General features: G+C 46.6%; 2 protein-coding genes across 2 annotated transcripts in view; both read left to right on the forward strand.

The window, feature by feature from the left end:
* Nucleotides 1-11,886, forward strand: part of PRPF6 (pre-mRNA processing factor 6) — a 33,968-nt gene extending 22,082 nt beyond the window's left edge. The window contains exons 17-21 of the mRNA XM_048819635.2: nt 1,082-1,215; nt 1,872-1,963; nt 6,082-6,196; nt 8,433-8,559; nt 10,361-11,886. Coding sequence (XP_048675592.1) covers nt 1,082-1,215; nt 1,872-1,963; nt 6,082-6,196; nt 8,433-8,559; nt 10,361-10,513 — 621 coding nt within the window. The 3' untranslated portion in view covers nt 10,514-11,886. The remainder of the gene's footprint in view (nt 1-1,081; nt 1,216-1,871; nt 1,964-6,081; nt 6,197-8,432; nt 8,560-10,360) is intronic.
* A 3,277-nt stretch (nt 11,887-15,163) lies between these two features.
* C13H20orf204 (chromosome 13 C20orf204 homolog) lies at nt 15,164-24,951 on the forward strand. Its single transcript, XM_048819637.2, has 5 exons — nt 15,164-15,370; nt 18,032-18,166; nt 18,645-18,713; nt 20,558-20,710; nt 22,645-24,951. Exons 1-5 carry the CDS (start codon nt 15,368-15,370, stop codon nt 22,792-22,794), a joined length of 510 nt encoding a protein of 169 aa, XP_048675594.2. The 5' UTR covers nt 15,164-15,367; the 3' UTR covers nt 22,795-24,951.
* The last annotated feature ends 565 nt before the right edge of the window (nt 24,952-25,516 follow it).

Consider the following 25,516-nt stretch of genomic DNA (forward strand, 5'->3'; position numbering starts at 1 on the left):
GCAAACTGGTAGGCTGGATGCTGACATCTTGCTAAAATGGTAGAATGATCACATAGGAATAGCTAGGTGAAGAGGTTGAGCAAAGTATGAACATCTAAACCAGAGTCTCTGGATAGAATTTATCCTCCACTAGAGTAATATTCATTCCAAGATCCTTCCAAGTTACATGTATTTGGTGCATTCAGATTTGTCTGTGTAAAATGAGAGGCTAATCTCTTCTTCGCCACACATTCATGCTCTGTAGTATAAACATCAAACCACACATCCAAGTAGATTGACTATGGTTATGCTATAACCGAGTTACCTATTCTTTCAGTTGTATTGACAATGTTAAGAGGAAGCTGGCCATATGCTTGTTCTTGATTGGGGGGAGGGGGAATTCAAGCTCCCCTTTAAAATATTTACTTTTTCTATTCAATATTCTAATGGCTACCAAAGCAAAAAAAGTACCCGTTGGTAGGTTTTATGAGGAACAAAGTGCAAGGAGAGAGCTTATGTAGTCCAAAGAGATTCATTAGCCACCAAAAAGGTGCATGCTGCCATATACCCCAAATATATTTGGGGCACGTCTTGGGAGTGATGTGGAATAAGAGAGTGAATGCTCTTAAAATTAGCCATGAAACTGACTTGGAGACATGTTAGTAATTGGAGGCTAAAAGTGGCCTAAAGTCCCTTAAAGTCAAAGGAAACCTAAATTTGGATGCCATGTTCTCCTCTGCTGATGCAGCACTTTATGTTCCATCTCAAGGCGACACAGATTTTGAATACACCCATGAGGCAGCTCAGTAATATACAGTGCATTGCCCTTTTTTTCCCCTGGAACTTCAAGAGACAAGACAAAAAATTATTTTTCACAGGGATTCCTATCATAAAACTCACCAGAAAGGCTGTGAAAAATATCAAGTGACACCAGTGACTCACATTTCCCCCTTCTCCCCATACTTCAGAGTTTCACTAAGGATTCGCTTCTCTGGAAGTTGCTCTGCAGCTTTGGCATAAAAAGTAGTCAATTCTATAAACTCCCCATTGTCATCTCTCCCTGTTGCCCCAAACCATGGTTTGTTTGCTTTCTTTTAAACAGTTGAAGAAGTGCCCCCATTCCACGCCCCTGTGGCTCTTGCTGTCCAGGCTGGAGGAGAAAGTTGGGCAACTGACCAGAGCAAGAGCCATCTTGGAGAAGTCTCGCTTGAAGAATCCAAAGAATCCAGACCTCTGGTGAGTAGTGTAGAGCTGAACTGAGTACACATGAACAATAAGGGCAATGTATTTTTTATGCTGACCACCTTTCACCCTTCCCCAACCTCCTGCCATCCAAGCATGGATTCTCTATCCAAATTATCGCATATAGCCAGAAGGAAATCCTGGGTATTTCACTCTTTTGCTTTGGGGACAACAATTCCCTTCTGAATACCTGCAGTCCTCTGGGGGGCTCTTCTAGGACACAGCTGCCATCATGTTACTTGTTTGGGGAATGCAGTTGGTTGCCAGCTGTTTTCTTTTAATGGAAACTGTAGATTAATTTAAACTAACGTTCTGAAACCAGGTCTTTCCTTTTCCATGTTAATTCAGTCTCCTCTAAATGTTTTTATCTAAGATGACAGTTATAAAATAAAGGTCACAATTGTCTCTTAACCCAGGGGACGGAAAAATTATAATAGTCATTGATTCTTCCATGATTTCCTACTGAACACATTTAGCCCAATGAGCTTATGAGAGTGAGCAAAATTAGTCTCCTGGAAGCTGTGCAGAGAGCACTGGTAGATGTGTTCTTAACAAATCCCATGTCCTTCAAATGAAATGTCTCACTGGTGGGCTCCTGCTTTCTTAGATACTGAATTGAGATGTTGACAATGCTATCTTTTCCACACCAGGTTAGAGTCCGTGCGATTAGAATACAGAGCTGGACTAAAGAACATTGCTAATACGCTGATGGCCAAGGCATTGCAGGAATGTCCCAACTCAGGTAAGGAGGAGCTGATTTTTCTGAAATCCAGTTATTTTTGCTTGGTGGATAAGAGGGTTCCTCATCTCTCTAAGATGTTTCTACTAGACATGTCATCTTATGTACCGGTCAGATTATGATATGCTGTAGGAGGTGGTAATTTCCTTCTTCAGAAGAAGTGTTGCAGATCTGTTAGAGGTCTTGACTCTTGCCTGAAGAAAAGGGCATGGATTGTTCACAGGTGGTTCAGTTTTTCTGCAGTGTTGCTTGGATTGTGATATCAGGCCTGTGTCCAGTTTGTGGTTCCTGGTTTCCTGAGAGAGTATCTTGGACATGGGTAACTTTTTTTTCCTCTGAGAACTAAACTGATGTCTCCTGTTTAAAAGAGGTGATAAGTTCTGGGATTGAATGAAAGCACTCTGGGTTAACAGAGATCATTTGTGCAGTAGAACTATTCAGCAGGGTATGATTTAGTGGAAAAATTATGAGATTTCTTTGCATCTTCCATTACGAGATGTGCACTCATAAGAATTCCTTATATCGTAGCTTGTCGGCACCTTCACAACACTTCCATGGGATAGATAAATACTATCTCCATTTTATAGATGGGGAAAACTAATTGTGTGCACTTGCTAAGGATAACACAGCAGATCGGTGTTGGAGCCAGGACTAGAATGCAAGTGTTCTGACTCCCACCCTCCCACTAGGTCAAGAGTTTCTGAACATTTTTGTAGCATGAACCACATAGAAGTATTTCGTCCTGAACCTCCTTCCCTGCCATTCATGATTGCTGAGTTCTCTTCCTAGTCACAATTGTATAACAGCCCTGTAGCAACTACATAGGTAAATAATCTTGAGGAAGAAAAGCTTTTTATTTTAAGGATCTTTTTTTCCCCCTGTTGTGGAATACCACAATAGTCATAAAACACATGGTCAGGTCATGGACTTTTCTACACTGGTACAAATATACCCTGCAAGTAAAGGGAAGCCCTGAAAGAGACAAAGGGAAAATTCTTGCTCTAAACGATCAGTGAAATCAGAACAAAGTTAGAGAGAGAGAGAGAGAGAGAGAGTGTGTGTGTGTGTGTATATACACACACACACGGTTAAGGCTACGATTATGTCACAGCGGTCGTGGAAGTCACAGAATCCATGACTTCCAGAGTCTCCGTGACATTGGGGGCCCTGCAGTTGACCAATTGCTGCAAGCAGCAGGGGACTGCCTCAGCAGCCGAGCCTCGTGGATGGCGGTGGGCCCCCCCGCAGCTCCCAGCCACCACGGGGACCCCAGAGCTCCCTGGCCACTACTGCTGACGGGCCCCCCCACAGCTCCCCAACTGCCACCGCTTGAACCCTTCCCCTCACCCCCAACGGCCCTGCAGCTCCCAGGCAGGGGGGCAGAGTGCTGGACCCTCCTCCCTCCCCATTTTGTCAGGGATGTTTTGAGTAAAAGTCAGGGACAGGTCAGTGCTTCCATGAATTTTTGTTTATTGCCTGTGACCTGTCCATGACTTTCACTAAAAATATCCGTGACAGAATCGTATCCTTACCTATGATGCATACATGGCTACCACTTACAGGAAGCTATTGCTCTGAACCACCTGATGGAATCCTGACAGATGTAAGACTTCTAAAGATTTTCATAGATTGAGAGTGTTCCACAGGTGTGGCTGGCTGACATGTGAACCAGAAGATTTCATGCTCCTTTGAGCAGATTTCCTTTTCAGCTTTTGGCAATGAAAGAAAAATTCTCTGGGGATGTGTAACCTTAAAGTTCTGTGGGCATTTAGAGCAGTTTTTCTGGGCCTCCTGTAATTGGCCTGTTTGGCAGCAGTGTACAGTAAGGATCATTGGGAGGACTTCAGCGTTCTTCATCAAACTCTTCCAACTACTTCTAGGTGGTATGTTTTATAGCTTCTTAATGTTTTTCCTCCTGAGGGTAATTACCTGTCATATTCACTTTGAAGAGATAGATGTAGTGTGTCCCGTACAATTAAAATTACATACTCAACAATTTCACTCCTGCCTATCTGAGAGATTTGGTTACCTTTTTGGTCCGGGTTGTTCACTATGGGCTTGTCTCTCTAGTGCAGATGCAGAGCTCTCTAGGGCAGATGCAGTATAAGCTGGCAGAAGTTCTTCTTCTGCAGGCATAGCTGCTCCAGCTCATTCTTCTGTCAGCATCGTTGCATCTACACCAGGGTGTTGGTGGCATAACTGTGTTGGCTATGGGGTGTGATTTCCACCCTCCCCCGGACTCCTAGCCAACAACTCTGCTGGCAAAACTTTGTAGTATAGACCAGGTTCAAGTTTAGCTACCGCCAATCTGCCAATAATGACTTAGTGTGGTCTATTATTTTCATACTAAGTGCCCCCTTCATAGCAGACTACTAGAAATGTATATATTTTCAAGGCATTTTAGCTTTGCTTCTAATAATTTGTTGGCAGTGGTGTTGGGAAATATACTGTGTGCATGAAGAGAACTGTGGAAAGTTTCATCAGACCGTTTATCCCTTCATGCTAACCACTGGAAAGCTGATGAGTGTATCCCACCTTTTGGCACTCATGAATTAATTGAATTAGTATGTAGGCAAATGCATGTGATTTGTCTGTACAATTAAAACATTTACCTGCACTTGTGGGATAACCGTGTTCAAACATTGCTTACAGATGCATCCATAAATGGCCAATGGCCACCACATAACACCAATCGTGTGTTGCATGATGCAGGGTCTCCAGAAGAGGTTTGAGGATAGTTCTATATTGCACTGTTCCCATTGTGTGGTGGTCTCAGCTGAAAGTCTTTGGGACCGGCACATACCTAGTGTATGAAGTACCAAAAAAAATGGAAAGCTAAGAGTGTGTATTGTGGAAACTCTTCAAAGCTGGAGTCTCAGTACTCAGGGAATAGCAGCTGATACTGCAGAGCACAAAATAAAGAAACATTCAGTACAAAGTTAGTGAGTTTTGGTAAGAGCTATTTGAGCATTAGGTTGGTTCATCACAGGATGACTATGAAGCACCAATATGATGCGGCTGTGAAAGAGGCTAATGCAATCCTAGGATGCATCTGGCAAGGTATTTCTAGGAGAGATGGGGAAGTGTTGTTACCATTATACAAGACACTGGCGAGATCTCATCTGGAATAGTGTGTGCAGTTCTGGTCTCCTGTCTTTAAGAAAGACAAATTCAAACTGGAACAGGTGCAGAGAAGGGCTACTAAAATGATCAGAGGAATGGATAACCTATCTTACAAGAGGAGACTTAAGGAGCTTGGCTTGTTGAGCCTAACAAAACGAAGTAGAGGGGGAGATATGATTGATCTCTATAAATACATCAGGGGGATAAACACCAGGCAAGGAGAGGAATTATTTAAGTTAAGGGACAACATTGGCACTAGAACAAATGAATATAAACTGGCCATCAATAAGTTTAGGCTTGAAATTAGATGAAGGTTTCTAACCATCAGAAAAGTGAAGTTTTGGAACAGTCTTCCAAGGGGAGTAGTAGGGGCAAAAAACCTAACTTATTTTAAGACTGAGCTTGCTAAATTTATGGAGGGGATGGTGTGATTGCCTACAAAGGCCTATGGCCCATCCCTGACTGCTATTAGCAAATATCTCCACTGGCCAGAGATGGGACACTAGAGGGGGAGGGCTCTGAGTTAAAAAGAATTTTTTCCCAGGTGTCTGGCAGGTGGTTCTTGCCCACATGCTCAGTGTTTCATTGATTGCCATATGTGGGTTGGGAAATAATTTTTCCCCAGGTCAGATTGGCAGAGACCCTGAGGGAGTTTGCCTTCCTCTTCAGAGTGAGACGCATGGGTCATTGGCTGTTTTGAACTAGAGTAAGTGGTGGATTCTCTGTATCTTGAAGTCTTTAAATCAAGATTTGAGGACTTCAGTAACTCAGCCAGAAGTTATGGGCCTACTACAGGAGTGGGTGGGTGAGGTTCTGTGGCCTGCCGTATGCAGGAGGTCAGACTAGATCATCATGATGGTCCCTTCTGGCCTGAAAGTCTGAGACAGTAAAGACACTCCATTCTGGATTTAAGCTTCTATCATACTCGTTATTCTTGGTAATGTGGCCTTTTAATCTGTGATTTAACAAAAATTGGAATCTTCCTATTTGGTTTTTAGGAATCCTATGGTCAGAAGCAATTTTCCTTGAGGCAAGACCACAGCGAAAGACCAAAAGTGTGGATGCCTTGAAGAAGTGTGAGCACGACCCTCACGTCCTGTTGGCTGTAGCCAAGTGAGTAGCTATTCCTATTTTAATTAAATAAAAATAGACATTTTGTCTCTGTACACAAGTTGAGGTCACATACACAACAAAAACACTGCTGCAGATCGGTATCACGTGGTCTTGCTTCAATACAGTATTGATATGCCTCAAATCCAGGAACAACTGATGCATCTGTGTAGCTGCCTCAGAGCATCAGTGCAGATCAGCTTCTTTCGCTTGGTTGAACACAAGCTGTCTGCCTTTTCTCAGAGTACTAATGTCAGCTAGGAAGTGTAGGAGTACAGTGGGGAACACAGTGGATTCATGCTGAGATCTGTTCTAGTGTTAGGTTTATGTACACTGAAAACATCACTAGCAGGAGATACCTTGGTACATAACTTTGACAAAGACTTGAAGACAAGCTGTCATTGCTTTTACTTTTTAGGATATGTTGTTCATGCCCATGGAAGCATGGGGCTGCTTGTGCTGGCCACTGTGCCAGTTTAATGTGGACAGGTTATTTAAACTCCGTCTCTTCCCCGCCTGCCCTCTTAGTCTCCAAATTCTGCCAGTGGCCCATAATCTTGACCTGCTGTATTCTGCTTTTCCAGCTCTGCTTCCGTCATCCCATGCTGTTTCATTTTGGGCATTTCCTGTGTATAAGCTGCCAATTGTGCTGAATTTGCTTCTGTGAAGCAGGAAAATGTCCATTTAGGAATTGAAACAAGACTAAAATACCTTTTTTCTCTTGTTGCCTAGACCAAATTTTGAGTTATCGAATGTTGAAGGACTAGTACTTTAATACACTGTGCTTCATGGCTTTTTTCCTGTTCTTTTATGTTAAGGGCCTCCATTCAAGTGCAGGGCTGATTTTAGTGCAATAGTGATTGAAACCAGCTGTTTTTTCTTTGTAAATACCAGAAGAGTTTAATAGAGGAAGTGTGTAAAACAGTGCCCAACTCTTTCACAACTTTTCTTGTAAGCCAAAGCAAATCATACAGGATTCACTCCAGTTACTGTGGCACTAGGGTCTGCCAGACAATGACAGCTGACTTGTTCAGATTTGTCGGCAAAGGAGAAGAATTTTAACTTTCGCTTTAGGGAAACTGGTTCCAGGCCCTTTCTGGTACAGCCTCAGACTATTTAGTAGCTAAACTAAACCCAGCACAAGTTGCTTCCGCCTCCCATAATGAGTCTTATGTATGTATCTCTGATACCTAGGGCTGTAACATGATTGTGAAGAGCTTTTGTTAAAAGTAAATAAGTTACTGCAAATTGTTACTTTGCAGGTGTTTTGTCTGTTTCCTATCAGTGTTCATGCTCTTTAAATCACGGTTTATCTAACACCGAACAATCAAGAGTATCATAAGGCTTAAAAATCAATCATGTTATCAAACCATAAAATTATACAACTTAGCAGCTTAGCCAATCACACAGCCTCCTATTCATAAAGACCTCGCTAGTTTTAATTGAACTCTATTTGATGTACAGAAACCAAACCCATAAAATATTGACACAGTTGAGTAGTTCTTGGGGGGAGAAGTTTTGAAATTCATGAGAAAATTTTAGAAATGGTGACAGGCAATGTGAGTGCAAAAGTTGGGTTTAAACATCTAAATCCCACTCCTACCCTTTTGCATTGAAATAGATTTTCAATGTACATCTGTTTCAGTAGATTTTAGTATTTCACTATATACATGCACGGTACGATGGGTTCTGCTTTAGAGTTTGGCCTTCGTAAATCTGGACACACTTCTGTAGGTACAGGACTTAAATAAGCTCCAAATATCTAAAGATTGTACATAGCTTGTTAGATCGCTACAAGATCATCTCAAAACATTAAGAACGTGGGGGTGGGAGATAAGATTGCCTGCCTAATCCTGTCATTTTCTGACTTTGGGGCAGCATGATTGACTGACAATAAGCAAATGAGGGAGGAAGATTCTGTCTGGGTTTCAAGAAAGTAATAACATTCTTTCTTCAGAACATCTGACTCTCCCACCTGCTTCCTTTTTGGGTTGGGGGCTAATTTACCCTTTTAGACTCAGCAATCAGCAAGGAAACAGTGGGTGTTCCATTTCACCTCTGTAGTCCCTCTTCCACCTTCCCAAGCAGAAGGATCTCTTTTGCATAGCTGCCCCCTTTGTTCTGGGAGAGCCAAGAGCTGAACTTTTTAAACCGTGTCAGATGACCAGTTGTCTCTGCAAGTAGAGAGTGACCTGCCAACTGCCCACTTCTGCTTTTCTCTCTTTCCTTCCCACAACAGGTTGTTCTGGAGCGAGCGTAAAATAACCAAGGCCCGAGAATGGTTCCATCGGACAGTGAAGATAGATTCAGACCTGGGGGATGCCTGGGCTTTCTTTTACAAATTCGAGCTCCAGCATGGCACTGAGGTAAGAGAGTGTGTCTCTCTCTCTAGAAAGAAGCCGTGACCTCCTGGGGAGTGGTGTGGCGTGCCCATCCCATCTTCCGCTGGCTAACAGGACTGTTTTTGCAGCCCATCGTCACTACAGATTAATCAGCAACAGGAATTACTGCTCAGCCGTTAAGGGCACCCTGTTCCTAGCAGAGAGTGCGTTGCTCTGCATTACACTTGGCCTGAGGAGTGAGAGGCTGAGACTGCTTTTGCTAACTAGATAATTATGAGCAGTGTGACTTAAAACGTGATGTTTTTAAAACCAGCATTGTTAATAGATGGAATTACTTTTTAGATTTCACCTTCAGAAATTGCCAACTGACTGCCTTTACAAAAGGAAAATGTAAACCTACAAATGACTTAATCATTTTATGAATCCAGAACCTTTCAGAACAGCTATCTCAAAGCTCTAAACAAAAAAGGTTATGTATCTTTACAGACAGCTTTATGTGGCTGGGAAACAATTGTGTGCAAGCCTAGTGTTTGATTATAGATCAGAGCAACTGTAAGTCTAGTGTACCCCATCTGTGTTCTCTATGTGGTTCTGCAGGAAATGGTAATTGTCAAGCCAAATACCATCTTGAATGCTCACTGCCATTGCACATCTACTCTTAAACTGAAGTGTGTAGTTTCTGCTTTTGAAGCAGAGGATGGGGGATTCTTCAGGATCAGTTAGCAATGCCACAGCTCTTGTACGTTTAGGCCGAATATGCACTTCTCTCTACATGCGCGCTCTGGTGTTCCTTTACCAATTTCACTAGATATCACAGCATGGAAAAATAATATAGATTTTAAAAATTAGAAACTGCTACCCCAATAATAGCTGCAGTAAAATATGCATTGTTGAGCACTGACCCCACGCACACTAATTTTTCTGTGTGGTCCTCCAAAGATAGTATTTCCACTCAGTCCACCAGGAGTGAATATCACAAAAAAAACCACCACAAAGAATGCGACACAGTTGGCAGCCTGTCTTGGCCATCCACAGTTACATTAGCAGATACAAAAATGTATGAGATCAACCTTCATTCTTCAAGGCGTAAGCCATCCGCTAGCTGCTTGGGGTTAGTAAGAAGCTTCCCTATAGGTGTTGCTGGATAATTGCCCCTTATGAGGGTTTTTATCCCATCCTCTGAAATATCTATATGGGTTGCGGTTGGAAGTAGCATATCAGATCTGATGGACCATTGTTCTAATCCAGTATGGCAGTTCCTATGTAATGCTCATGAGAAACCTGGTACTGAGCTGATGTGAGACTTCTCAGCTTCAGGGAGATGAGTCCCCCTCGATATGCGTGATGTGTTTAGGCAACACAAGGAAAGCGTCCACCACAGTTGCTTTGATTCTGCCTGAACTGTGATTAGGGAAACGGTTTCATTGTCTGGCAGCCTACTAAGACTAGGCTATAGAGCACCGTATTAGATTCATAACTCCGCAAAATATCTGTTTTTGTGTGTTCTCTCACCACAAATCTTAGATTCTGTGAAGAGCAACTATGTAAAGAATGTGGGGAAAGGTAGACGGTGGAAAACCAAAAATAGTTTGTCAGCCATTGGGCTGCTTTGCAAAGCAGAACAGTTGCTATTTCTGCCAATCTTTAACCTTCAGTTATTCCTAACCCTGATTTCCACCGCTTTTTCTTTTTTTAATGGTTTGTATAGGCCCAATGTACCAGTGCGTTAGGAGGAACGGTAGGATCTGAAGACCTTCTTGCTCAGCTAGGGGAAAGAATTGGGGGATTAAGGTAGTCCCAGCCTGTTGTTTTCCTTCCTCCATAGGAGCAGCAGGAAGAGGTGAAAAAGCGCTGTGAGAATGCTGAGCCCCGCCATGGAGAGCTGTGGTGTGAAGTGTCCAAGGACATAGAGAACTGGCAGAAGAAAATTGGAGAGATCCTAGTCGTTGTGGCAGCCAAAATTAAAAATGCCTTCTAGAGTATGCTGTGTTCAGCTGCATCAATCACCCCTGGAGGACACGGGCCCCTTTGCTATACGTTTCCAACCCTGCCAGCAACACAATTGCGTAGAGTGAATGAAGGAAGTTGGTGGAACAAAGGAGGACCCCTGGTTTTCCAAAAAAAATATTAAGATGAGGAGACAGTCCCTTCCACTTCTGCGGTAGCCCTTGAGACTGCACATTGACGTCGTTGGTGTGGCATAATCAGATACATTTGTGTTATGGTGTCTTCTGTGAACATTGCTGGCAGGTGGTGGTGCTGAGTAATTTTGCATAGGTTTGATAGGCATTCTCATTCGGATGTGTGAACCCATTCTGTAAATTCAAACCTTAATTATTACTTGATCACTTTCTGATGACTTGCAACTCCTCTGGTGTCTTCCCTGGCACGAGTTCTCTTCCTGTCAGCCAGGCCTTCAGTATCTTGGTGTTTGGCCCATTTAATGATGACTCATTGTCAACAAAGCTGTCTCCTTGATATTTAAACATACTGAGGCTTAAAGTAAATAGAGGAACCAAAGAACAATAATCGGTGGAAGACATGCCTGGAATTTTGGGGTGGAAAGAAGGGCATGGTGGCAGAAATGGAAGGCAAAAATGTGTGTTTGGTGTGACAAAACTAGACTGGAACTACCTCCTCAACTTTTGGGGTAGAATCCTGGTCAGATTTTTGTGGAAAACTATTCATAATTGAGCATTTTGTGAAATTCAATAACCAGAACCTATTTTTAGTGATATTTTCTCTAATTTTTAAATGTATAATGTAAGCATATTATTTTAATAGAATAATTTCACTGTAATACTACAGCAGTAGTGTTAAAACAACATGGTAAAAACAACTTGAGGCTCTCTAAAGAAAAAATCTTTATTCTTAGAACCATTAAGAAGCCATGTGCTTTAGCAACTAAAGATGACCTCCAGGATGGATGGATATGAAAAACTTCTCCAAACTCAAATGGAGAAACTAGCTTGTTGCTGGGATGATCTTGGAGCACATAGATTATCTCTGTGTCTGTAGCCCCTGTAAGTTGTCTTAGGTTCATGAGTAAGGTTTTCTAAACCTATGAGCAGTGCCATTTTTTGACCCAAAGGGGTGACTTTCGGTCTCTTGATCCTCCTTTGAGTGAAAAGAAATGTCCTCCAGAGAGATTGTGTCTATTTTCTTCACCAACTGAAAGATACAAATGTCTCCAACTTCATTTAATAGCATTTGTATATTAGGATATAGTGATTTTTTTTAAGTATGTATCATCATAGAATGTTGCTTGAAGAAAACCTGTCACTTGCCTGGAAAACTGTACAGATGTAATGGGATGCTATAAAATACAACTGTCTTGTGTTCTGCTTTGAATTCTATTTGACCACCATTTCCTCCATTGCACTGACTGTTGCGTGTCAAAGACTAAATGCAGGGTGGTTGGATCTGACTAGTGGGTGGGTATCCTATAAAAGGCCAGCTACACTCCTTACAATGGTGCCCCTGTGAGGAATGTATCTGTCTGCCAAGCTTTCTCATGTTCTTTTGCTTTAAGTGCCACATTGTTTAAGAAGTGGCCACTCTTGATGAAAGTTTTTCTTCCAGGTTTATAAATGCGAAATGAAACCCATGTGTTCTCTCTCAGGTATCTGGTGAGAACATGTGCAATTGCACCTTCATTAAGAAAAGTATACCGCATTGGTGTGCTGTGGGCTTGTAAGCTTTCAAAGGCTCAGGCCTGCAGCTGTTAGGGCAAGCAGCATGAAGAGGGAAGACCTCCAGTATCCCAAGAGATTCTCCACCACCAACAGTGACTTTCCTTCCGTCGCTGGAGAATGGGGACTGATGCAGAGGGAGAGTGAAGGTTCTCTGCATGGGGGATGCAGGGGCTGAGTCTGAGTCTGGGTTAACCGTACTGAGAGAGGACAGGAGCATTTGTTGGTTGGGATGGGGAGGGTATAGATAAGGGGATAGTTTAAGTAGGATTTCCCAGAGTTGGGTCAAACTAATGTTCTGCAGAGGGTCAGCTTGAAAAAATTTGTTAACAAATTAGACTAGGTGGGTGAGGTAATGCTTTATTGGACCAACTTCTGTTGGTGAGAGAGACAAGCTTAAAGCAACGGAAGTTGGTCCAATAAAAGATACTACCTCGACCACCTTGTCTCTCTAATATCCTGGGACCAATATGGCTACTGCATATATTAACAAATGGCATTTACATATTGAGTACCTGTGGGGCCTATCCTGACCCCTCTGCTTATTGGTGGTATCCCTTCCCTGTCTTTTCATCTGTCCTTTGTCTCTCTAGGTGGTAAGATCTTAGGTGGTAAGGGGAGGGGACTGTTCCTTTTGGTTGGAAAGTGCCATAGTACTGGAAATGTGCTAGACAATCTACATACAATAGTAATCAGGGCAGCAAGCTTGGGCTTCACGGTCACCCAGGTACCGAGGACCTGTGAAGCCCTATATGGCACTTAAGTCCTGCAGTGAGGCTGTGTTGGAGGGAACACAGTGAGGTTTTTAACACTCTGCTTTGAAATGGGCTGGGGAAGGGCTGTTGGCTCCAATGTCTGGGAAACTCCCAGATAGGGTTGTAGGATTAGGACTCTGACCTCCACAGTGCATCCCTGCCCATTGGTTGAGGGCTGAATTCCATCCTCCCCTTCCCTTGCTTTGTTCCCAACACAAAGGCCGTTCATTAAGGCTTTGTGTGATATTGGAGTGAACTTTCCCTAATTTAAAGAGCATAAAATGTAGCAACATACTAATACACAAATTCACCCTTCAGGGTAAATGTACTCTCTCTCCCAGTGCTGAGGCACAGAATGGGGTATTGAAAGCATCACGATGTGAGGGCGATGTACCAGCATGTGGATTTGTTTCTTTGAGAGCATGAAATTCCTCTTGCCACCCAGTGTTTCTGCCTTTCACCTTATCTTTCAAAAGGCCCTTAAATGTTGATGCTTATTTTTTTAAAATGGACCCTTCCCTTTACCAGCTTAATGTTTTTAGATGTCTTAAAATTTTGAAAATGGATTTTTGAACCTGTAAATTTGATTTATGGGCACATAGAGCACAATAAACATGTCTGGATCCAGCCTTTAGTGGTGTGTCCTTGAGTATACATAGTTCCTCCTGCTTCAAGCAATGATCCAGTAGACCGTTCCCTTCTGGGAGGCACAGTTCTGCCAAGACGTCTATAAGAATTTAGTTGGGTTATTCAGGTATCCTACGAAAAGCCACACATTTTTGCTTCATGGTTCTGTGCCCTCTCCTTTGCCAAGTAACTCTCTTTATTGCTGTTAACCCAGTTCTCCTTTGTTGGTCCATTAATCTTTGTTGCATCGTGTGTGAACTTAGATTGTAAACTTGTTGGGGCATGGGCCATGTCTTATTAATACCCAAGGGCGAAGCATGCTTTTGGTTGCTGTCAAATCTTTAGGTTAGTTATCCACAATTTGTTCTGTAAAAATCATGGTGAAAATAATTTAAATTAGGTTTAGCTGACTTCACACTCCAAATACGATTCTGGGCTCATTCGTCTGAGGCCAACAAAGGTACCTTTTTAACCTCTATTTGTGTGTAAACAGTGCTAAAGTGTCTTAACCATTTCACACTGGCTACTCCCACTAAGGTCTATAAATTGATAACGTGTAGCAAGATTTTATAGGACAAAGTGCAGTTATGAGCACTAAAGTAGGTTAATTCCATTTTAGATCCACTTTCAGAAATTGCTAATGATTAAAACGTGTTGCTAGTAGAAACTGAAAGGGAAAGGTCTGCCTTGCCATGATCCGGGGTCTTTGACCACAGTTAGCCCCACAGCAAAAATCCTCAGCCCTGAAAGGTGGTTCTCGGGGAACAAGGATGGAGCCAACGCCTTGTTTTTAAAGCAGAACTTGCAAGTGTTTCCTCTTGCTTTTGTTTCAGGATCTTCAGATCTCTGGCAGCTTGGCCTAGGCATGGCTGTCTTCAGCAGCAGTAGTTGCATAGTGTTTTGGAAGCCTTACCTGGTCTGTGCATGCTTGGTGAAACCGGCACCGAGGACTTCAGGTTGAGATTGGCTTTCAGGAGCCTTTCTGAAACATTTAGGAAGGGAGATGGTTATTTATTACCTGTAGTATGGTAGCCCTGTCCTGGACTCAGAGTCTCTGCAATCTACATACCTGGAACAAGGTCCCTGCCCCAAAGAGTTCACAATCAAGGTTTGAAATTTCAGTTGAAACCCAGAAGGGACTTGCCCTGGTTGCTCCATATACAGGTCAAAAAGCACCTTCTTCAACCAGGTACTTCTGGGGCACACTGAAAATCTGACCCTCCACCCACTGGGACTTGATTCCCAGCAGTTTGCACTGTAAAGCAGAGCGATCTGACCTGACCCTCCATTCCCAGGCCCAGACTTGCTTCTCCATCTCCTCTCTAGACAAGTTATAATCTCCTGCCGTGATCCTACCCCCCTGTCGAAGCTTTAAGAGGCTGATTCACCTCCCCCCACACCTCCTCCCCGCCCCCTTTTCCCTTCCTCCAGCTCTGGGAGGGCAGGTGCCGGTCTCCCCCTGGGATAACTCGGTCAGGCAGGATCTGGGGATGGGGAGGGTGGGACTAAAGCCGCCAGTGCTTTATCCCCTCCCACTCCTCCTCCTAGATCCTGGAGCCAAGTTCAAATGCTGGGACCCAGCTGGAGCAGGGGAGGGAGCGGCCGGGGCTCGGAGGGGAGGCAGGGGCACAGGTTGAGACGGGCCCCCCGCGCCGGGCATCCTGGAGCTTGGAGGGGCGGGAAGGGACCATGCAGCTGGGCACCTCGCCTCCCTCCCCGGGCATTTGCAGAAGTGGGGATCGGCACCGCGAGCGATAAATGGTGAGTGTCCCCGTCGAGGGGAGAGGGAGGGGGGCGACTTGATCCTAGCCCGCGGCAGCTGATACCTGGAAGTTTGCTGGGGGAGGGGGCTGAGAGGGTCGTGTGGGACCATGTGGGGGGGCCCCCGCCCCCGCATAGGAGAAGCACCGATTCCAGCTAGATCCAGGAGAAGGAAACTGGAAATTCCCACTCAGCACCGGCCCCCGGGGACGGTTCCCGTCCAAGCGAGAAACCCCGCGTCCCGCGGGCCAGACTTTCCTGTAAATGTTCCCTCTTTTCAGCAGCGGCTGCTTGTTTCTGGAAAGGGCAGGATCCCCCCCTCCCCGCAGCCCTGGTGCTGGCTCCTGGCTGGAGCCGGCTGGCTCGGAGAGCGTGGGCGGGCGTAGACACTGCGGGGAGCCCCTGGGTGGAAACCGATTTCCTTCGGGCTTGCCTTCGTGCTTCTCTGCGAGGTTTCAGGCAGAGCCAGCCAGACCCCTTCTGCCCTCCAAGCTACCCAAAGCTACAGGGCCCACACCCCCGGGCAGACTTATCAGGGCGGTGCAAGTCAGGACACTGGGGGGGCAAAGTGATTTCTGCCGGAGCAGGTTCTGTGCCGCTGAGGTTAACGCACGAGCCACCAGGAACTGCTGTCCATACTGGTGATTTCCCTTATCTGTCAGTGTTTGCTAGAGGATTAAAGCCGGGAAAGAAGAAACTAGCCCCTTCAGGCGTATGCAAAGCACAATTTAACAGGCTGAATTTTTCGACCTAGCTGCCTGTGCCCTTCACAGACCTGTTCTTAACCTTACAGATAAGCCCTGGTCCTTCCATGGGACCAGGTGACTTCTAAACCCAGAATGAACTTTTCCTGGATGCTACTGACAAACATTAAGTGAGGCCGATTTTGAAATGTTGGGGGCGGGGTGTGTGTGTAAGGGGGGCCAGGGACAAAGCCTTCACACGGTCATGGAGAGAGAATTAGTAATCCCCGGGCATGTGAATTAACTGTAACAACTTTTCCCACCTCTGAACAGTGCCAGTTACTAAGAGAAAACAGTTCTCATGATTTGTTCATTAGAGTCTTCCTTCCACAAGAGCGTATCTCTTAAGTGCGCCCCTCCACCAGGCTGGTCACATGAGTTGTGAGAATCGCGGGTCATGGCCTTTGAGAGTGTAGCCAGCCTGTCTTTTTAATGGCAGACTGTGTTTCTTCACATATTAAGTACTGAAAATGTAGTACCCGTCCCAGCTGCTTGGAAATGGTGCAAGTGTTGCTCTGTTCCGGAATTTGATATTTATGGAAAGAGTCCTTTACTTAATAGTTCCAGTGAAGTGGCATGGCCTTCTTTCCTCTGGGGGGAAGCCTTCCAGACTAGCAACCCTTAGACTTTGGCCGGTGTCTGTGTGGAAAGGGATATTCCGTTTGCAGCGAAGCTGGCATTTTGATGAATGGCTTTGAGCATTATTTATATCTTCTGTGCTGTTTTGAAGTTTGCTCTGGAGTGATATCTCCCTTCTCTTGGGGAAATGTACAGAGAAAACAAAGGTGTGGAACTGGCGTATCTGAGAAGATTCTGCCACACCCAAATAGCAATTCCACTCCCTGCGCTGGGGCAGAAGGAAGTAAACCTAGACCATCCCTTGACATGTCTGAGGATCATGGATTTTTCAAAGACAGGACAAGCATTAAGATAAAATTTATTTACTCCAGCCACTCAACAGTCTCAGATATCAAAGCTTTGGCTTCAGGGCTATGTCACAGCTGGTTTCAGTACTGCGTGGAAAGCATGAAGCCTGAAGGTTTGACTAGGGATCCGTGCTGCACCAATGAAAGCAGAGAGCTGCATAGGCTATTTCCCCCCTCATTTAGCCATCAAGAGCGTCTGTTTCATTCCTGTGGGAGACCACTGAACACCTGGATTAAAGGACCCTTTTGAAAAACTGGAGCAGACGCAGAACTACCTAGTGCAGAACAATTGCACAAGAGACCACGTCTCACCGGATTTTATTGCTCCTGTATTTTATATTCAGCACCTTTTTAAAATGTGACAAAATAGGCTTCCCACACAGCAGCCATTCTTCTGCCTATTCAGGCCTCCTCTGTTCCTATGCACCATTGTGACAGCTGCCCCCAGTTTTGTTTGAACACATAAAAACACCTCTCCAAGGATGGAGATGCTCTTGCCATTAATTCTAAATGAAGTCTTTGGATCTGACCCTGAAATGTCCTAGGACCATCCTACTTGAGACTGCATCGCTCCCATGCTGCCAGAGCTGCAAGCTGGGGTGAAACGGAAGCTTCTTTGCTCTAAAGGGAGAAGGAAGTGCTAGCAGCAGGTCCTCCAGGATGGCCTCTCATCTTTGGAGTTTCCTCTCCCCTGGTCTGATAAAGCCCAAATCTGCTGGGAATGCTGCACAATCTGGTTAGCTGACCCAGGGACACGTATTCCCGGAGGATACCTTATTTATACTGCAGTCCAATGCACCCTTAATGCTTTCCACTTCTTATATAGGAGCTCCCCATATGCACTTCTGGAGTCTGAGTCCATGCTGACCTCTCCCTGTCCTGCTTTTAAACCACACAAGAGAAACCAGCTTCCTTTCAGCCTCTGTGGCACAGGGAAGGCAGGTCGGGCACTAGTGTACAATGCGGAAGCTGAGTTGTTCTTTCCCATCTAGATTCTCCCCAGGACTCTCCTTTGTGCTGTTCTGCTGCTGCTCGTATCGGTGCTGAGCAAGGGCAAGGCAAAGTGCAGCATTGTGGAAATCCTGCGGCAGTACCAAGCCGTGATCTTCGATGAGCTCCAGAACCTGGTGAGTGGACAGTCCCCGGCAGGTGGGCGGGTATAAAAATGTAGCTATCTGGCCATGCGGCACAGGTTGTCTTAGGCTGCCTCGGTCCTTTGGAGCAGGGACTGTGGCTTCACTGATGTGGGTACAGCGCCCAGCAGAATCGGGCCTCCACCCTACCTGGGCCTTTAGGCATTGCTGGAATATAACAGTGTTCCCTGAGAATGGGAAGCACGCGCCCAGAGCGCCACTGGAATGCAGCTGCCAAGGCAACAGCAAACTCCCCGCCCCATGAAAAGTGCCAGGAGATTTTTGTAAGGAGCACTCTCCCCACTCTCAAGCCAGCCATAGAGCTTCATGGGGTGCTCTGCTCAGTTCAGTGGATCTCTTCTCCCCAGCGCACAAAGCCTGCGCTATGCACAGAGCGCGGGACAGTAACTTCAGGGGAGCCGTGGGGAAAGGCCCAAAGCTGAGCAGCTTGTAATCCTTGTATTTTACACAGAAAAACTTGACGGGATCTGCTGGAACCCCAAGGAGGGGGAGAGCTGGCCTAGCCTGCCTCTCTAACAAGGTAAATGCTGGCTTCTAGACAAATGCTTTCTCTGCAATGTACTTTGGTGGGGGTGTGGGGTTGTACACCAGCATCCTGTACTAGATGAAATCAGGACTGCTCAACTGTGTGTCATCAGCCCTGTACTGCTAGCTAACAGCCAGTACTTCCCTTTAGCTCAATGAGCCCTGTCTGTGTATGTGGAACAGGGTGATCTGCGTTCTCTTCCTGTTTTCACACAGGTTTTGCCATTGAACGGGTGTGTGTTTGTGTGTGAGAAAAAGCATGGAGGCTGAGATGTGAGTCTGTACAATACTGGGTCACACATCAGGCTATCCTGCAGTGCATGGAGGCAGACCGTTTGTCTGGTTTTAAGCTGCAGAGTCCTCTTCTTGGGTGGTTTGTTCCCTGTCCAGGACTGAGACAAAACCAGATGTGGTTTTGTCAAGTATTGGACAGGGCTGACATTTTGGAGAGCGCACTGCTCCACCCGCCCTTGCTGTGACCTTGCATACCCGGTGCATGTGAGGTCACGTGGCAAGGCTGGAACGGCATGCTCTTCAAAATGGCGTCATCTGTGCAACGTGACCTCATGCACGCCATGTGTGCAAGGTCACCCCAGCGGGAATGGAGCGGCGCGCTCTTCAAAATGGAGCCTGCAGAGCGATTTCCTGTGCCCCACGTGTGCAAGGTCGCACCGATGGGGTGGGCCCACGCCATTCCCGGAAGTACCGGAAAGCCAGTTGTTGTGGGAATGTGTGAGTGGCCACACAGTGACTAATCCTCATGCCAGGGCCACTCAGCATTTCGTGGCAGCAGGGACACGGCCAAATCATTCTCATTGCACTCAGCAGAGGGCCGTGACTGACGCTTGCTCTCTAGCCAGTTCGACACACTCCCCTCGCTAGACAAAGCCCAGCCACGAGTGTCTGAGACTCACAGAAGTTCCCGTCTCACTTTGACCCTGATGTGACAAGTCCGCAGCCAGTGTTGTCACTGGGCTGTACACCAGGGCCCCTCAGAGCTCTGTGGCTACCGAACTCCAAACCCCTGGGACTCCGAACCGCCATTAACTATTGGAGCAGTTACGATTCCACCCAGGAGGAGGCAGTAGAGCATAGACGCACTAGCCAGTTCACTGTGATATGTGCCCCTTTCACTAGGGTGCCCAGACAGCAAGTGTGAAGAATCGGGACCGGGGGGGGGGGGTAATAGGCGCCTATATAAGACAAAGCCCCAAATAGAGGGACTGTCCCTATAAAATCGGGACATCTGGTCACCCCACCTTTCGCACCGTTTGCTGCTAACACTTGAGGATTTTGCTGTTTGCTCTGTTCTGAGTCCCTGCCCCCCAGCTTTTGTGTAGCTAATAACCGAGGGCTTTTTCTTTTGTATTCAAACAAGGGGAAGTGTGTATGTGCGTGAGGGGGGATCCTCAAAAAAGGGAAATGGACGTGCCCATGACCTGCCCTTTGAGGGAAAGGCTGCGGGTCTCTTTAGCGGCTGGGGTGGCTCCTGCTGGGCAGCAGCAATGCTAACATGGCAGTGCAGGTGGGTGGGCGGCAGGTCACGCTGGTGTCGCTTCCCCGGTGACACTGTCTCATGCCTTGTTCCCCAAGCGGTCAGCAGAACAGCTTCCCTCAGCTGTATTCTAGTGGGCATTACGGCACAGAGTGGGGGAAGGGAATTTGGGGCGGGGGGCAGGGGTGGCCAACGACTATATTTTAGGGCACTCTTTACTCCAGTGATCTAAGAATCTGGGACCCCGAGCTCGTATTAAGCTAGCACTGGCTCATCCACTAATCCTAGTGTTTTCTGCTCGAGTTGGCTCTGCTCATCTGGATTTTGCATCCTTCTTTGTTCAGGAGCAGAAAATCCTGCTGTCTATCTCCACCATGAGCATGTCTCTCAGGGACATGGTAAGAGGCCCACAGAGGCATCCTGAAGTGGTGGCTGTGATGCAGGTGGTCAGCAACACGGAGTCTGTGACCAAACAGAACTGCAAGAAAATCTACAAGGTTGGGGCTTGCTTTTCTCTTCTGCCATGCAGCTGGGACAGTGCAAAAAACAGCAGCCATGGGTGGGGGGTACAGGGCAGTGGGCAAATCCTTTCCCACAGTCCTGATTGTCCAAGATCTGGGCCATCATTTGAGTCTGGGGTGCAGCTGTCCGGCACCTCTTCCCAACTGAAATTTTTGCTCAGTGAGTCTGATTAGCTCCCAAGCTTTTCACCTGGCATCCCAGTCCAAAGGAGTACTCCCAGTGGAGGTTTAGCCCTTGGGGCTCCTGGGCTCTGATCCGCTCAGAAAATAAATGCAAGGAAAAAGAAAGTGATCTTCCTCCAGAGTCTGTGCCATTCCCAGCAGCTGGTCCATGGAGCGGATCTCCCAGAAGGCTGATCCCTATAGAGGAACCTGCCCCCTTGCACCAGACTGCACCATGCACGTTCCAGCAAGACTCCAGCATAGAAGTGTAAAACCAACAGAGCCCGGTAGCTGGCAGGCAGGATCGAACCTGGGACCTCTGGAGCTTAGTGCATGAACCTCTACTGCATGAGCTAAAAGCCAAACGGCCCTTAGCTAAGGCTGTAGCAGTGACTCCTTAATCTCTCTCTCTAAGTAGTGTCGGTGCCACTCGGTGGGACAACACCACACCCAGGAGGTGTGTGGGTTACAGAAACACAGCTGCAGAAAGCAGCAGCCTTTCCAGGGCTCTCCAGCCCTTTCAAAAATGCCATTCGTGAAGACGTTTAAGTGTTGTGGCCCTGTTGGTCCCTGGATGCTAGAGAGACAAGGTGGGCGAGGTGATATCTTTTGTGGGACCAGCATCCGGTGGTGAAAGAGACAAGTTTTTGAGCTCTTCTTCAGGTCTGTGCATGCAAGCTCGAAAGCTTGTCTCTTTCACCACCAGACATTGGTCCAATCAAAGATATTACCTCACCCACTTTGTCTTTGTTGAGCATCACATGCAGGCCTGGGGCAAGATCCAGCGTCTGCCCTGGAATGATGCCTTTGAACTGTCACTGAGCTGTTCTGTTGTGTCTGAAATGAATTCCCTTAGCCTTCTCCTGCGGGAGAACCTTAGGGAAACTCCAAGCTGATAACCACCCTCTCCCTATCTGGCACTTGTGTAGGGTTCATTAACGGATACTCCTCACCTGGGAGAGTCGCGGGGGAAAGCCCAAGCTGAGGGAATCCATTCATGTTTGATGCCCTTGTGCAAGAGTCTGCCGATGAGCTCAGGTTACCTGGCAGTCTTAGGGAATCCCTGGCTCCGCCCCTCCTCCATTCAATTTGTCAGAGAAATTAATTTATTTAGTGTCGTCTCATTGGGGAATGTGGCTGACTGGTCTGAATAGTCTATCAGAGCACCTATGAATGGAGACCTATACCTGGGGGAGGGAACCATTTCAAGTCATCTGGGGAACAGATCTTGTATCTTCTCCACTTGCCAGGTGACTTTCCTCCATACTAGATGTGTGTGGTCTGCATTAATTAGCCAATATCCAACGCTGGGATTATTTATGAGGATTTTAGGCTGTTGTTGAAATATATATATAGAGAGAAACACCTCCATGCCCCATCCCCATCATTGGAAGTTTTACCTTGGAAAGTTCCACCAGGTTGGAACGCACCCACCCTCTCTGGAGAGTGATGCTCAATGGTACAACCCCACACCTCACAGGTGGCTTCTCTCCTGTACTGCCAGATGTGCATGTGCCCATTGGGATGAGTGTCCAGGTTTCCAGCAGAGTGCATGCAACCCACTGGGAAGTGTGTGTGATACAGGTCCCACCGTTACCTGTGGGTTATATGCATGCTTGGGGACCCTCATTTTCCAGTACTCCCCCGGGGTACGAACAGCCCTGAACTGGTCTCTGTCCTGTTTGGTGTTTGTATCTAGGCCATGGTTTTCATTGCCGTGACTGTTTTCTTTCTTTGCATGCTAACAGAAGAGTCTGTCAACAGCTACAGAGAAACCGCGACACAGAGGCCAGGGCAACAGGAGAAAGCAGCTGAAGGAGATAGCACGAACGGTGGAAAACTTGGTCACCTGCTGGGAGAAGCTGTTCTCTCTGCACTCAAAGGACTGGGACACATAGGGTCAGTAGAAAGCCATGTATGGTGCTCTCCCCATGGGTGCTGAGCACCTGGGATTGTACCACCACCTCCATACTAGCCAGTAAGCAACACTGATTTCATGGAAACTCCTTGCCTTCTGATTTCTTGGTTCTGCCGTTGGGTGAAGCAGGCAGTGCTGGGGCTTGCTTTCCATTGCATCCCATCCTTCTCTGTGGGGATTGGAGAGGGACTTCTCTTGTGTTCATGGCCCACTCTACTACTCTTCCAGGTAGCAAATACTGAGGGTCAGATACAGTCCTGAAATCAACTGAGTGGCATCGACAGAATTTGCTCATTTGTTCTGAATAACACTTTGTGGGACATTTCCACAGTGGAGGTCTCGGCTCCGACGGGTCTGTACGTTAGGAATTTGGAAGGACAGGGCAGTGAAAGAAGAGGGTAATAGGGTAAGAAGAGGCTCCCGGATCATGAAAATGCTTCTTGTCTGCTAGGAAATCTCTCACACTGTGTAACGCTGATGGACCCTGATTGGTGGGATTGAAGCTGGCACCCCTCTGGAGCTTAGTCCATGAGCCTCTACTGCATGAGCTAAAAGCCCACTGGCTATTAGCTAAGGCTGTGGAGCAGACTCATTTTATCTCTTTCTTTAAGTGGTCTTGGTACCACTAGATGGGACAGAACACCACACCCAGGAGGTGTGTGGGTTACAACTGCACCACCTGATCATGTCTGCTGCTTTCCCAGGACTGTTCATTGACATGCAATATTGGCTTCCTATCCCAGCAGGTGCTGGAAAGAAAGCCATCTAGCTCCCGAAAGGCTGGGCATGGTAGCCATAGTGGCAAGTAGTCTAGGAAATCTTAGATCCCCTGATATTCCATGGGTTTGAACTAGCTCTTTCTCCCTCGTTCTTTCAACCTGAGCTCAACAGGCTGGTCGGAGAATGAAATGGACTTTCTACAGCTGCTACCATCTCCTGGAAAAACCAGGAAGAATAGGCAATTGAGAACCACTTATATCTCCTTTTGGGGCCGGGTTTCTCTTCGCGTCATTCTTTGTGATGGACACTTGCAAGAGGGCAAGGGAAAGCCAAAGGGCTGTCGGAGGTGGGGTTAGTGACTCAGTAAGTGGTGCTCTTCCCTCCGGGTCAGGGCTGAACGGTCGTTGCCTCATGGTGCTAAGGGGAAGGCTGTGCTGCCGAGATGTAAAACCAGCCTTTAGTTGCTCATCATTTATGTTGTTGTAACTACTGTCCTCTTCCTGCCAGCAAAACAAATCCCCTGCTTCTAGAAGAGAGGCACCAGACCTCACCCTTTCATCCGTTATAGAAAACCAGTTGTTGCTGGTAGGGCTCCAGGCCTTGAGGCAATGCTGCTCCCATTCGCTTCACCAGAGGGCCCGACTTGCTGTGAATTCATGCTGAGCCATGCAGTAGGACATTCAGGGACACCCTAGCCAGTGGCTGCTGAGAGCAGTCTTGTATCTATATGAGGTGGCATTGGGTCTTGGCTCCTGCTTGCAATGCTAGAGGGCGGTGGTTCAAATCCCCCTGTGGCCGTGGCAGGTGGAGTGAAAAGTGTTTGATCACAGTAGTTCCTTTTGGCCTTGGAATCTATGAATCTCCTTCTCTCTGCTCTTCATGGGACAATGCCGTTGTTGTACTCTGCATCCTTACTGGTGGCAACCAAGCCCCTACATATACAGGTGCCTGTTGGCCAAGATATCTACTTGGTTAGAAACGCAACACCAAGGGCCAAATTCTTTGCTGGAGTTAGGGAGTGCCACTCCATTGCTGTCAGTGGCGAGTCTGAGTTCAGGAGGAGCTGCTCTGAGATTCACTGAGCACCTGCAGCTCTTCGAGAAGCACTCAGTCAGCCTCATGCAGTCAAGTGACCGTCACAGGTGGTGAGTAGAGATCGTAAAGAAACATCCTTTTACTTACTGGCTGCCTGACATTTCAACATGAGCCTGCCCGAAGGAGCAGCGTTGGAAAGGAACGCGTTTTCCATGCACCAAAACAAAAACCTCTGCAAAAATCCTTCAAATCCATGAAATGCATAAATCCTCAGTGTATCCAATGTTGAAATGCCATAATGGTGATCATTAAAAAAAAAAACCCCAGGTGATGGGGGATTGGATAGTTTGTTTCATGAATAACAAATTTTCTCTTACCAACACATTCTGCCTTCTTTCAGTTCTTGCGTGTGAATGCCCAATTGTTTGCAGCTTCTCAGAAGCTTGAAAATAAAACTTCTTCCCTTACCGATTCTGGATATTTTATCTAGAAAACACAGATTTCCCCCCTCTCTTCTAGAGTTTGTACAGCTGGAGTGGAAGTCCAGGCCTCTGTGCCTTGGCTGCTGGTTTCAGCCATGCCAGTTGAATTAAAGCTAGCGCAGGTCTGGCCTACAAGAGCTGCGGTTACGTCTTACTATCATCCTTTCCCTTCCTTGCTGCAAAAATACTCTTCAGTCTGGGGACCAGATTTTATCACGAAACTAGAATCCCCCCTGCTGGCTGAAGGAGGTGGTGCAGACTCATCGGAGCATCCTGTGCAACTCCCAGTTGTTCTGTGGGGCTATCTTGCAGGTACGGTCCCTCTGCTGTAACGTAACCCTTTGCAACAACCTGTCTGGGTACATCTTTGGCTCTGCTTCACCCACAGGCCTCAAGGAGTTTACCCTCACAACACCCCTGGGAGCAGAGACGTGCTATTATCCCTGGAGTGCAGATGGGGAACTG

Source organism: Caretta caretta, chromosome 13, assembly GCF_965140235.1.
Source record: "Caretta caretta isolate rCarCar2 chromosome 13, rCarCar1.hap1, whole genome shotgun sequence".
Taxonomy (NCBI): domain Eukaryota; kingdom Metazoa; phylum Chordata; order Testudines; family Cheloniidae; genus Caretta; species Caretta caretta.